The 15292-nt window shown below is 35.0% G+C and overlaps 1 protein-coding gene across 3 annotated transcripts in view; it reads right to left on the bottom strand.

Moving 5' to 3' along the window:
• The window catches only part of oxsr1b (oxidative stress responsive kinase 1b), a 59546-nt gene that overhangs the window by 30773 nt on the left and 13481 nt on the right, over positions 1 to 15292 (bottom strand). For 2 of the 3 annotated variants that reach the window (XM_067378253.1, XM_067378255.1), the window contains exons 2-3: positions 10268 to 10380; positions 890 to 998 (exon numbers count right to left, since the gene is read on the bottom strand). In XM_067378253.1, the coding sequence (XP_067234354.1) occupies positions 890 to 998; positions 10268 to 10380 (222 nt within the window). Of the gene's footprint in view, positions 1 to 889; positions 999 to 10267; positions 10381 to 12947; positions 13004 to 15292 lie in introns of those variants that run through there. The other variant, XM_067378254.1, reaches the window with a different exon arrangement.

Raw genomic sequence — 15292 nt, forward strand, 5'->3', positions numbered from 1 at the left:
CCACTGAAACACTGTATCATGAACTATGCGTGTGTAAATGCCGCGTTTCACTCTGAAAACGGCAGCGCATATATTTTGTTAACTAAATCGTACCCTGTACAATTTGACTATCGCACTAAGCCATACCATGATACAGATTTTATTTTGATATAACGTGCAGCCCTAAATAAAACTATTTACAGCACCTTCACTGCTGCAAAAAAAGATAACAAATTCTGATCTGTTTGCACAACTTAATTTGTCAGGACAAAGATATGCTGTGCACATCTCAGGAGAAATTCCTCACAAGCCAGACTGACTAGATTGTCAGAAGATACCTGTGCTGGACACTGTCATAATGAAATAATGCTCTACATCATCCTGAGAGTCTCAGGTTGCTTCAGCACTAATGCATCTGCTGTAATTAACAGCGGCCTCTCATTATCTCCGTAGGGGAGCTCCTGGCAGACTCTATTATCATTCTAACGGCTCATTTGAGATCCTAATCAGTGGTTATAGCACTCAAAACTGAAATACAAATGCATAATGCATTTCAACTACTAAGAGAAACCATCTATATATTTAGGCAAACTTTAATTTAATGAGTCAAACAGTATTTGATAGATGAAGGACCGAATATACACTGCTGTTCAAAAGGTTGCTGTCAGTCAAATATTTTTGATTTAAAAAAAAAAAAAACATTTCTGAGTTAATTTACTTCTTTCAAAGCTCCTTCAGATGTCGTCTTCAAAAATCAACCAAATGAAGTTCTCTCAGTACACAGGATGTTGTATAAATATAGGAATCAACATAACTGAATGGCATTTTTCAGTGCTTGGATGCAGCCAATGGAATAGATGGAAATTAAGTGATTCGATTGGAGGAAAAAGAACAGGTGGGCAGGACTTACCACCACTGAGCAGCTTCATGACCAACCACAGCTCATCCTTCACCACAAACGATGTGTAGTACGACACAATGTTGGGATGGTGACACTGGCTCATTGCCTGAATCTCTTTCTAGAGAGAGAGGGAAAAAAGAGAGAGACAATCACTCTTTGTTGACAGTAACCTGATTTAACCAATATCCTTTCTAAATGATTCAGAGTCTGCACAAATTGGATGAAACAACCAATCTGATTCCTTCAAGGCATCTGCAAAAATCAAATTTGAGGCTTTTTAAGACCTTTTTTAAGACATCCACAAATAAAATTTATATCGTTTTGGAGGGATGTAGATCAATATTTATGGTAACATCCTAAACCATAAAATGACTGTAAAAACAATGATTTAAACAACTTTACAAAATTATAAAATAAAACCTCAAATATTAGCCTTTAAACCATTTTTTAAGAAAAGGGATTAATCAAAATGATTACATATATTCATTTAAAATTGGACTATACATAATATTCTAGAACCTTATTATTCTACATTTTTTAATGCAAATTAGCTTCTTGTCAATCCACCTGTTAACATTTGCAACACTGTGTGTAAGCTGTGTAAAGTTAGGGTTCAATCTTCGCATTGGTCTAAACAAAAATGGCAGATGTGCTGAATAAAAATGCTAATAAATCTAATAGTAGATAGTGATGATGGAAGAGCAGAAATATAGTGGTAACTCTGGTTCCCTCTGTAAACAAAATAGCACTGCTTTATTAGGCATTATATGGAGGAAGTATGGGGGGAAAATACGAAAAAAGGCAACGAGTTTGCAGGTATGAATTATATAAAAACAAATAATCATAAATCAAAGCATAATTGTGGGCTTTTCGGTGATTGCAAATGGCTCTGAAAGCGTGAGCCTTAGAACAAACAATCGTTCTGCATTTTTACATTGTAACATGCAGCACACACTTTTATTTAATCAAATTGTAGCCTTTTGAAGTTTATTTATTACAATAAAGGTGCACTAAGCAATTTCTGAGAAACTCTTTTAAAAGTGGATCAGACCGAGCACCGAAACACACTTGTAGCCGATCAGCAGTAAGGGGCGTAGACACTCATTAAGGGGGATGTGTTGCATAGTGTGTTAGTGAATTTGTGGGTGGAGCTATCAAGATAGGGGTGTGATCCTTTTAGGTAGTGGTGGTTTTGTTTTGGCGATTTCAAATATCAACAGTGTTTCTCAGAAGTCGCTTACTGCACCTTATTGCGATTCTTGGTTTTCCGTCTTCATTTAAGACATCTTGGAATGATAATTAAGTCTTATGTTATTTTTTATGACGTTAAATTTGATAAAACTATATAAAAATATAAGATAATATTTTTAAGGACCCGTGGAACAATTTATTAAACACAGGAATCTGCTGGTCGCAGACTGAAACAGCTCTCCATAAAGCATTTACTGTGTATACAGTCACATAGTATGTGGTCCAGAATGCACTGGGCCTCATGGCTTAATCGAATAACTGTGGTGTCTCACAATGGTGCCATTCCAGATCTGGATTAATGTTTAAACAAGTCTGGCTCAGTTGCACAGTTGGCAAATCTTCAGGTTTAGTGCAGATATTTACGCATTTCAGGTGAAATAGCAGTTTTTATTAGCTCACTCATATAAGATGCCCCTCCAGCCCCTTTCACCGACCGCAAAGCATGCACAAACTGTAAAAATAAACAACATCAATCCAAGCATGCTATAAACACCTTGACACCTTCATCTGACTGCCTTACAGCCTGTTCCAAACAACCAAGGTGTCCAAATAAATAGGCGAATATGTAACTGTCAATATCCATCAGAAAAATGTCGCTGCTACATGGATTTGTCAGCAATCGAAGACAGAAGGAAAAACAAGCAGTTCTTCTCAATCACGTTTATTTGCTAGTCTTTCCAGTTGACGGAGCAGTTGAAGTGAAACCCTTGCAGCTCAGAGAGATTGACAGCTGAGGTAATGTTGGCGGCACAGCGGCCGAATCCATCACTCTGAGCACTCCCCAAGTCATTTAATGGTGGGGGCTTACTAATGATATTACAGAGCAATTCTGCCATTTCTATTTAGCTGTCAGGCACAGTCTTGTTCAATTTGTTACATGCAATGCAAAGCAATCGATAAGAGAAACTAAAAAAACTGCAGGCTTAATGCTAATGAATGGCCACATGAGTTTACACCTTGTTTATTCCACAACTATGAAGCTTCATACAGTTTTGTGCTGTTGTGTTAATATTAAACTGATTTATTCTCTATATCAGTAAGCACTGTTTCTGAATTCCCTGAAACGCCTCAATTGTAGTCTTGAGGCATAAATTCCCACCCAAAGCATAGGCAAAGAAAGAGGCAAGGGCTGGTTGAGTTGTATTATTCGAAACTTGAGTTGTGTTGTGAAACTTGCGATTATGGTAAGGGGCATGACATTTCAGAAACACACTTAAAGTGGTTGACCAATCACAACACACTGGTCCAGCCGACCAATCAGAGCACACCGGGCTTTTCAAAAGGAGGGGCTTCATAGAGACAGGAACTAAACAGGACAGTACTGTCAGACTGGGAAGAGAGGTGCTACAATAATATAAAACCTATGAAAAATATGTGTTTTTTGAACATTCAAGCATGAAAACCTATTCTAGTAGACCCCTAACACAAAATCAAGACATAGGAAAGGGCATAATAGGTCCCTTTTTAAGTCAGGTGTAAATCAGCCACAAGTCAATAGTTCAACACTACAGGAAAGACAGAAATGGCAGAAACCCAAGTATGAGATCAGCATACCTCAACTGAACCTGTTCTAAAGTCTGCATTTACAACTGCTTACAAATTACATAAACACTTCCATCTTAAAATAACAATGGTTTGAATGCAAGTTTGGTAACAAACTTTAGCAAAAATGTTGGCATGTTGTAATTAAGGGCACCAATTTTCTTCAAGTAAACTTTTTCCCCGCCATTTATGAGTTATCTTGTCTTTTATGAGAAACGCTTCCTTGCTAAAAAAGAGATTTTATGGCTCTGTGTGTTTTCATTGTTATAAGGTAGGGGGGCGCTATTACGCATCTTCTGAAAGAGTAATGAATCTCCTGATCAAAACACATGAAAAGAAGATGCAGAAACAAGCGATAGCATATGTAATCATATGCATATGTAAAATAACGAGATCAACAACATTAAACAGGATATATAAATCAAAACTGCCTAACGTTACTGAATTAAATGTCGACCAAGGACGAGCTATAGGACTGTGCAATGGATTCGATCTACTCCATGTGTTTTTATCATCATTCTGAATCCGATCCAGACAAACTCTTTGACAAAAACGCAATTTTCTTAGTTTTTTTGCTCAAAATGTTGCTTTTTTTGATGAAACTTGATTAAAAAAAAGAATGCATGAAGATAGAATAAAGTATTTTGTTTGTTTGTTTAAAAGCAGAGAGTCTGTTCTTTCTTTTGATATATAACATGTTCAGATATTCATACAACAAAATATTCTGGGGGCCATGATTTTTTTGTGAAATTGAAAAAACATGCGCTGTTTTTTTTTTATATATATATATATTAAAAAAAATGCTGGAGGGGAAAGAGTTAAGGGACAGGTAGCAGTCCCCTCCAATAGTAAATAAAAAGTGAATAAGAAAAAAGGCCATTTCAAGTTCCCGTAAAACAACTCATGGCAATTGAACTTTCCAAGTTGAGTCCTCAAATGACCCTGTCAACATGAGCCATGTTTTCCACTGACCCAAAAAATAAATTTACAAGTGCAATCATGTATGCCAGTCAACACAAAGCTCTTCCCGTGCCAACACTGTAGGGTTACTGACACCCCAGCAGTGGGCCACAGGGTATGTCCCACCCCTCTGTCCCAAAGCTGGATTTAATTCAACAATTTAGTCAGCTTTGGCTGGCTCCACAAAGGCTGCATCCAGTTCCACCATGGACACCAGGTTGAGGGCGTATGAAAACAATAATGCACAGGAAGGTCTTTGGACATTCAATGGCTAGGGCTCCATCTGCGTTCTCACAGTAGAAGCCGAGGGTCATCTCAGCGTGGCTGGCCGATGTCTACCCGAGAGAGACAAACACAATAGCCTGAGCAGGGAGGGTGACAGGGAGACTGTTTGCCACCCAATTTGTGTACGTCCAGAGGACAATGAGACATGATGAGCAAAGAAAAGCACTGAGACTCTTTGTCTGAGGTTATGTCACTGCCTTTCTGCCACTATGCTCAGTGGAAAAAAACACTTTCCTTCTTCCTCAGGCCAAATTTCTCACTCAATATATGATGTTCTCCAGTATGCATTTCAAATAGCATTACATTTACATTAAAGCCTGGGGTTAACATTGGTCAATTTGGTTATTCAGTCAAAATATTATGCATTGAAACTATCCACACAACTATGTGCTTTACTACAAAATATTCACTAAACTTTGACCCACCGATATTTTCACACTGCACTCACCCTTCATGACCCAAACACACACACACACACACACACACATATATATACACATACACACACACACACTCTCTCTCTCTCTCTCTCTCTCTCCCAACATGCCACGAGAAACAAGTCCTTCTTCATTGACTTGAAAATCAGTTTAAAACAGATCAGCAGTATATTCAGCTGATTCACTTTCAGAACATTTCCTTTGAGATCGGTAAAAGGGAAATTGCTCTCCTGCTGAACATCATCAGAAACACAATCTCAGAATGTAAACTTCTGATATCTTAATGAAAAAAAAGGATACATTTTGGTAAAAAAAATAAATAATAATAATTGATTATAATAAGTATTACAATTACATTTGAACTTTGACAATTAATCTATAATCTCATGCAGCTGCCTTTAAAGGGTTAGTTCATCCAAAAATGAAAATTCTGTCATTTATTACTTACCCTCATGTCGTTCCACACCCGTAAGACCTTCATTAATCTTTGGAACACAAATTAAGATATTTTAGTTGAAATCCGATGGCTCAGTGAGGCCTGCATAGACAGCAAATTTTACTTCCTCTCTCAAGATCAGTTTATGTGAGTACAGTGGCTCAATATTAATATTATAAAGTGACGAGAATATTTTTGTGCGCCAAAAAAAACAAAACAAAAAAAAAAACTTTAACAATATCTAGTGATGGCCGATTTCAAAACACTGCTTCAGAGCATTATTAATCTTTTGAGTCGAATCAGTGATTCGGATCGCGTATCAAACCGCCAAACTGATGAAATCATGTGACTTTGGCGCTCCGATCCACTGATTTGATTCGTAAAGCTCCGAAGCTTCAAGAAGCAAGGCCATCATTAGATATTGTTAAAGTGTCTTTTTTTTTTTTTTTGGCACACAAAAAATATTCTCATCGCTTTATAATATTAAGGTTACCTTTATGGATCTTGAGAGAGGAAGTACCATTGCTGGCTATGGAGGCCTCACTGAGCCATCGGATTTAATAAAAAAAACATCTTAATTTGTGTTCCGAAGATGAACGAAGATCTTACAGGTGTAGAACGGCATGAGGGTAAGTAATAAATGACAGAATTTTCATTTTTGGGTGAACTAACCCTTTAAGTAAAATAAAAATGATCTGTTACTGAATAATAATAATATTAATCCTGAATATTAGAATTATTACACAAAAGTAATATTTCATATTTGGTCCAGATGCAGAAAACTGAATTAAGACATTTGATCATATCACGATTTCAATCTTCAACTTAATTTTCTTAATGTAACTTTATACGATATAAAATTAAGTAAAACCTACTTAACTGGTGCACCAGGGCATGAATAATTAATAAGGTTTAATTTTTTGCTGTTTTCCAGCTGTATTTACCAGTTGTTTTATCATTGCTTTTGTTGTTACATTTGTTAACTTGCAATTTTGTGAAATCTGGAGTTCATTTTCTACTCAAAATGACACAATCATACTCAAAAACGATCTTTCGAATATTATTGTCCGTCACTGTGTATTGTGTACCAAGTATTGAAGTATCTGTGTTCGGGTGATTGCTGCATTACTTATTATGTAGATATGAAGTCTACACGATATCTATTGTATTATGTACTTGCATGTTTCTAAGTAAAGCACACATTTTAGATGCATGGTTTAATTCAATGTTATATTATTTAAGTAAAGAGTTATTTTTGTTAAATTTACTTAACTTAGTTAAGTAGATTTTACTTAATTCTATATGTGAAATTAAATTAATTAAATTAAATATAAAAAAGTAATATTGACTTAATTTCTTTATGAATGTTAAGTTCAATAGTAAGTAGATTTTACTTGATTATATCAGGCAGCAGTAAAATTTAATTAAAATGTGCAAATTGTTACAAGGATTTTATCAAATCCTACAAGTTATTTTTTTTCAGTGTAGTAACATAAAAATCATATAATACTGAATAGTGATAATATTAATAATTAATCATTATTCAACCATAATATTTGAGACCATATCCCAATTTTGACTTCATTTTGATTAACGGTGTATAGCCCAAATCATCATATTCAAAAAGCTGTTATCTGTGAACATCAATTAAGCAAGATAGTTTGAATATATTGTATACATGAGTGACACATTCCCAGGCAGCTAATCTATCTAGGAGAAATGCAGCACCTTTAAACACCGTCATCTGACGGACAACTGGCAGACACTGTAGTCATGTGATTTCAGAAGTCGAGGGGAGGACTTATTCACGTCCCCGTAGAATAAACGCTGCAGTGGCACACAGTGGGTTTACTATAGATTCAGCTTGACGTCAATGGCACTGACAGGATCTCAGCTCAGTCAGAGAGGAAAATTGTTCCTCCCACCACTACAGAGTCACAAGGCTTCTGCGTTATGACTTGTTTGGATTGTCCTGTTCTTTTTCACAACAGTTTGGGCTGCTCCTGCATGTTGGGAAGAACTGAAGCACGCTATACTCCAGCAAATTGGGCTGATCATAAGTGAAATTGACCTAAACCTCTCGAAGGAATTTCCTCCGAGAGCAGTCCTTGATGCAGATTACATGCAATAGCCGCCTGCTGCTCCCGCTCATTACAGGAGCAACCTGGCTTTAATTTAATGCCTCCTCTGTGTTTAAGAGAGCGCTCAGCAGGTCATAAAGGCAAAGAAAGCATCACAGGAAACCTGAACTGCAAATTTTCCATGTGACCCTAACTCTACAAGAATCTCCCTTTAACTTCAAGGTTTTACTTCAGTTCAGCTGGAACAAAGTCTCCATTTACTGACTTTTCTGAATCATAGAGGGCAGGACTATGGATAATATCCCTAACGACTTCTAACTCCTCTGTAAGACACCTGGATATGGGAAAAACTGAGTTTCTGGTAGCCTCCCGCAGAGAGCTTGTAAACATGAATAGAGGAATATGAGCTTTCCCAGTGAACGACGAAATTGGCTCCGCCTGGTCACGAGGAACAAATGTTTGACCTTTTGAGCTCCTTGAGGAGTTGACAGATGAAATTAATAAGATGGGAAGGGGAAAGGATTTGTGTAGAAACTTGAGGACTCATGTATGGAAACTGTAACTTGACAAGAAAGTAATGGGAAAGCTTTCAAACCAAACAGAAGTTGGTGTTTTAGGGCATTTTCAGACCTGTAGATCGTTTGCTTTTCCAAAACAAGAACTTCATTTGATACAATGTTGCATTTTCTTCTTTGATCGGTTCGCTTTCACAAGGCAACTTTTCAAAGCATACCAAAATACGTTTATGCAAGTCACATGTAAGTAAAACTATCCTCTTATTGGTTAGAGTTCACCTGTTTATGTTCCTCTGCACGATCCATCAAGATGGATTGACAAGTTTGCTCCATGGGATTATTGTGGTTTTATCTGTTGCTGCCGTATAACATATATTTAAATATATTTAAAAACATATATATAATTTATAATGCAGTCAGAGTGGGAATCAGGGCTTCATCGGGACAGCAATCTTGCAAAACACAGAGAAGATCAATTACACATCATTTTAAGATGAAGAGGAACACATTTTCCATTATGAATTATGATACCGCATGTTTCGTTGCTTGAACCAAGCCCGACTGCACTGTTTATATATGCCTAAACGAACCGAACTAAGGCAGAGAAAACACACCAGGTTTCAAAACAAACGCTCCCCATGAGCCAGGTGCGAAAACGCCCTTAGAACTGGAAGACAGGCAATTTGTTTTTTAAGTTCTTTAATGACCAGGATGATGTTTTGTATTAGCCAATGTTGTGATTCACACAGAAGTGCAAGGGGGAAATTCTAACTAGGAAATAAAAACTCTGGCATAAAACTGGGAAACAACACAGGGATTCCCTTTGGTCCAGTTAATAATGGTTTCCAGGCAATCTGGAAATGGTAGAATCCATGTGTTAGCTCTTTTTATCACATGAAACAGTTCTGATTCTGATTTACTGACAGTGCGAATGTGCATATTTATACTAACATTAAAAAGAAATAAACATTTATTCAGCAAGGATGCTTTAAATTTATCAAAAGTGGCTTTTACATTGTTACAAAAGATTTCTATTTCAAATAAATGTGGTCAGCCACTTGCATGTGTCATTATATTATTAACATTTTAACAAAATTTAGCTCAAGTGGAGTTACATATGCATTTTGTCCGGATCCAATGGAGTTACAAGGTTTAATGACAAGCTCTTTTTAATACTTTCATTGGTTGGACAATTGCAAAAGCCACAGACAGATATAAAGAGTGCCCAATAGTAATGATTAATGAAAAAAAAAAAAAAAAATTATGAAAATTGGACCTATAAGCCTACCAAACATTGGTTCAATGGAAATGTTGCGTCCCTGGCCAAAAATAGTTGCGGTAGGATGGCATAAATTGGTAAAAATATGTAACACATAACATTTTCTAAAAATGCACTCAGATACGTTTCATAACTTTAATTTTGGAACTATTTTTCAACCATGACGGGATGTGTCGGAGGGATGTCTTTTCAATGGTCATTAAACGTCCGGTCCAAATGTTTGATGGGAGGATTCTGCCCGACAGTGACAATATGAAAAATCTGTTCCTACTATCCAAAGACACATACCAAATGTTGATAAGTTGTGTCCAAGCATTACAATCAGTCCTGTATGGTCATTATTCACTGTCAGCTCATAAAAGGTGTTGACATTTATGAGCCATGACTTATTGAGTGATATTTCTCATATGCAGCCTTTAAATGTTGCACAGCTGGGATCATGCCCAACAGGTTTCATACATTTAAGCAGAACATGTGAAAACCCTAAGTCGACATGAAATGGAATTCACAACCAGGTTACTTCCATTCTTGCGGTAATATCTTCAAATACAATGAAACATACAACAAGTGCCATTTAATTATGTGGGAACAAGTTCAATACCAGGAGCTCATCCATGCTTGTCTGACATTTTTCCAGATTGATGCGTTTGATGGCGACCTTCTCCTTCCTGGGCACACAGTAGGCAGCCTGGACCACAGCCGTAGCTCCACTCCCTGAAACACACAAGAATAAGAACTCAGTACATCAGGAGCTGCCTGGGACATAAAGTCATGAAATTTATATATATATATATATATATAGTACAGTCCAAAAGTTTGGAACCACTAAGATTTTTAATGTTTTTAAAAGAAGTTTCATCTGCTCACCAAGGTTACATTTATTTAATTAAAAATACAGTAAAAAACAGTAATATTGTGAAATATTATTACAATTTAAAATAACTGTGTACTATTTAAATATATTTGACCAAGTAATTTATTCCTGTGATGCAAAGCTGCATTTTCAGCATTATTACTCCTGTCTTCAGTGTCACATGATCCTTCAGAAATCATTCTAATATGCTGATTTGCTGCTCAAGAAACATTTATGATTATTTTCAATGTTGAAAACAGTTGTGTACTTTTTTTTTTTTTTTCAGGATTCCTTGATGAATAGAAAGTTCAAAAGAACAGCATTTATCTGAAATACAAAGCTTCTGTAGCATTATAAACTACCGTTCAAAGGTTTGGGGTCAGTAAGAATTTTTATTTTTATTTTTTTGAAAAGAAATTAAATAAATTAATACTTTTATCCAGCAAGGATGCATTAAATCAATCAAAAGTGGCAGTAAAGACATTTATAATGTTACAAAAGATTAGATTTCAGATAAATACTGTTCTTTTGAACTTTCTATTCATCAAATAATCCTGAAAAAAAAATATTGTACACAAATACAAATATTCATATATTATATATATATATATATATATATATATATATATATATATATATATATATATATATATATATATATATATATATATATATATATATATATATGAACGGATATTTCCTATTGACACACTACAGCAAAAGATATAAATAACTGGCTTATAACCTTTTTGGGGGGGTGAAAATACTGATGTGCCTAAGTCTTTTGCACAGTACTATATATATATATATGGAAAAAATTAAGAGACCACTTAACATTGATTTCTGAACTTGGAGTGGTCTCTTAATTTTTTCCATAGCTGTATATATTATATATATTTATATATTATATAATATTATTAATATTATTTATATTTATATATATATATATATATATATTTATTTATTTATTTATTTATTTATTTTTTTTTTTTTTTTCCTGGCAGAACTCTGTCTAATGTCCACTTAAAACAAATATAAATATCAACTTTAATGGGATTATAACAAAGTCTCTTACATTTACAGGACAAAGAAATTAGAACAACAATTTACTATGTCAAGAGGAGGATTAAATAAGAAATCTTACTGCCTAACAATATTCCTGCAAACCAACAATATAATGGAATAAATAATAAAAATAAGTGGATGAACTTAGCAAAATTATAAAATAACTAGGGCGGTCAAAATTAAAGGCACAGCTAAATGTGAATTTTATTATAATGGGTTTATGTAAGGTTTAAGTTCACTTAAATTAAAAGTTGTTATATTTTTAAGCCATATATTAAACGTTAAAATAACTGGAGATTCAATTTGAAAATATTTATTAAAATATAAAAATGTATTACAAATTTGAATGTTAGGTGTGATTAATCTTGATTAAAGAAAAATGTGCAATTGATTAGTTCATTTTTTTTAATCGACTGACAGCACTAAAATATATATATATATATTAAAATATTAAATACAAAACAATTCAAAACAATAAAATTAATTTAAAACTAACATAATTATATTAATAAAAATAAAAATTGTTATATTAAAAATGCTGTTATATTAAAAATTTTATATTTTATTGATGTATGAATGACAAATGATTGTTACGGACTCAAAAAGCAGAAATACAATAATGCATATTGGTTATAAACTTTAATGGCTCATTAAAAACATCTATTTCTAGCAATTCCACATACTCCCTGGGAAAGTGTTGGAGAAGAGCTGACAGCTAAATGCTAAATCAAAACATTCCTCTGTCACTGCAGCATTGGACATTTATTCGAGAAGACTATTAAATCCTAACAGACTATAAGTCAAAGGATTTGAGCGCTATACTTGGCTTTCAACTTTACTGCTGAGGTTAATCTCCAGAGTGCTTTAATGAGGTTCTGCTCATGGCAACACAGACTGGCACAAGAGAGAAAGCAGACAAGACACTTCTGGAGACGGTTATCCTTGAGAGCGCAAGGTCGTCCTGGTCCACACATCCTCCTGAATACTAGAAGACAAGACTCTACGGGGGTTGAGACCCACATAAATCAGCAAGCACCTATGTTTCCACTGTGAGCTGAATATAAATGACATATTACTGTGCTGGTATGAGGCAGAGGGAATTTTTTAATCATCTTCAATCAACTACTCGAACTCCATATGGCCCTAATAATAACAAAGTCCTCATTGTTTAGCATTTTGATTACACCAGCAGGGCACCGTGGATTAGGGGGGAAAAAGGGAACAAATCTGACAATACTCATTTTCAATTAAAAACTACAGTGCTGAAATGGTTTGACTAGTTTGTGTACAGCCAAACACATTCATTGGAGAATTTAAACTACAATGATGTGACTCAACTGAAGTAGTATAGCTAAATTGTTACCAAAATGTGCTGACAGCAATCCCATTAATCACATCCTGGCCTTATCATGGCCTCCAGACGGATGTTGGTCCCCAGCACAGCCCTAACAGTGCCAGCTGTGAATACTACAGATCAAAGTTCATCAATCAGAGTCTAGAGCTATATTTTCGCTATACATTAAAAGGAGCACAGGGCACCAGATGGAAAGAAGATTAAGTTGCCTTTGCCAACAGCATGAGTTCCTACAGACAAACAAACAAACAAACAATTGGTTGTTAGGGATGATTCAAGAATGACTGCACTAAAGTTGAGCTTTTTTTTTTTAAGTCGGCATGAAACAGAAGTTGCATTAGTCTGTTCTTTCCTATTGTGATGTATGTAAAACAGCTTCTCGAACAAGAAAAAAAATGTAGGTCGGGACTTGATTTTGTCCATTGGGAATTGATTGGATGGTTATGGTATGCTTTTGCTGTGATCTTATGAGTCAGTAAACATGTCATTAGAGAAGAGTGAATAAAAAAAAAAAAGATGTGCAAGGATAAATCATTTATTCATGGCAAATAAATGATAAATCATTGATTTCATGGCAATAATTATCAGCATTGGTCGACATTTAATTGTGAACACTCATCTTCTCTATTTTTACATTAATTTATAAATAGATAAATAATATAGAAATGTAGTATAGGCCAAAACAAGATAGAAATTCACAAAATCACCAACTAACTTTGCATAAAGATAAAAGAATACAAACAGTATTTAATTAATTTAGTAAAACAATATAAAATAAAGTCAAATCAAACTATAAAGTCTGTGAATCTAAATATAAATAATAAATTGCATTACATGGTAATTTTTTCTTCAGAAAAAAATAAAACTACACTTACTATGGTATCATGCACACTGATGAGCCAAAACATTATGACCAGTTAATCATTTCCTAACAAGGCCACATATTAAGGGGCTGTTTACACGACAGTTTTCAACTAAAAGCAGACAACTTCTTATGGGTTTTGGCTGTTCATTTACATGACAACAACATTTTGGTGGCCTGAAAATACTAACTTTTAAAAAAAAGGGTTGCAAAGTGCAAGTTTTTGAAAACAATACGGTTTTCATTTCCAAGTAAACAACAAAAACGAGGATCTGTGAAAACGGTGACACTTTAGTGAGAAATCGAGTCCCCCCAGGAATCGGGTCTCCTTTAGGACCCTGAGTGACCCCATTGGTTCAAAAGACTTTTAATGGGTAGTATTTTTAGCACCTGATTATAATTCCTGCAAAATCACATTGATTTATATATTTTAAAATGCGTTATAATGACCATTAATGTCTTTATATACTACTACTGTATATAACTAAAGCTATAGGTTGTGAAATCAAGCATTTCTTGTTCTTTCTGTTTTTTAGTTAGCTTATGTACTAGCATAACATACATCTATCCAATTAGCCTGCTAGCTTAGCTTATATTATATTAGGCATGTTTTTTGCTTGCAATATAGTTCCTAATTACATTTCAAATTAATGATGTTTGTGTGTACTTTGCATGACAAATAATTAAAAATTTATAATAGTATTATATACTATACCACATTGCTATTATTGTGTAAAATTAATATTTAATTACTTTTACAGAACACAGTATGTTGCAACAATCCTTATCCTTACAAAAAAATACATTTTAAGGCATGGTTGTGTTTCCAGTTCATTTTATTTTGCAATATATAGCCTAGGCAACTACTGATCTGGTATGCATAATACAATGTTTTCAAGGATCTGTGTGAACAGGGATCTTTTTTGACAGTGTTGTCATCTATACAAAGAAAAAACATTGTTGTTGTGTAAATGTACCCTAAGGTCTGGGTAAATTAGATGGTAAGCAAACAATCAGTTCTCATAATCAATGTGTTAGATGTAGTAGAAATGGGCAGGAGTTACTTTGACAAGGGCCAAACTGTTATGGCAAGGTGACTGGGTCACAGTATCTCTGATCAAGGCTTGTGGGTTGCTCCCGGTCAGGTAATGAAGGCTATCCTGTTTGGTCCAAGCCAACAGAAAGGTCTATTGTGGCACTGCACAAATCACAAAATTTTTATGATGGTTATGGGAGGAATGTGTCACAACAGACAGTGCATCGCACTTTGCTACAAATGGGGGTGCGTTCCCACCTTCGAGTGTGGGAACTGGACTTTGGAGCAGTGGAAAAAGGTTGCCTGTTTCGATGAGTCCCGTTTTCTTTTACATCATGTGGATGGTCATGTTGGGAAGTGATGGTACCAGGATGTCCCACTGTGGGATGACGACAACCCGGTGGAGGGAGTGTGATGCTCTAGGCAATGTTCTGCTGGGAAACCCTGGACGAAAAT

Source organism: Chanodichthys erythropterus, chromosome 23 (assembly GCF_024489055.1).
Source record: "Chanodichthys erythropterus isolate Z2021 chromosome 23, ASM2448905v1, whole genome shotgun sequence".
In the NCBI taxonomy this organism is placed as follows: domain Eukaryota; kingdom Metazoa; phylum Chordata; class Actinopteri; order Cypriniformes; family Xenocyprididae; genus Chanodichthys; species Chanodichthys erythropterus.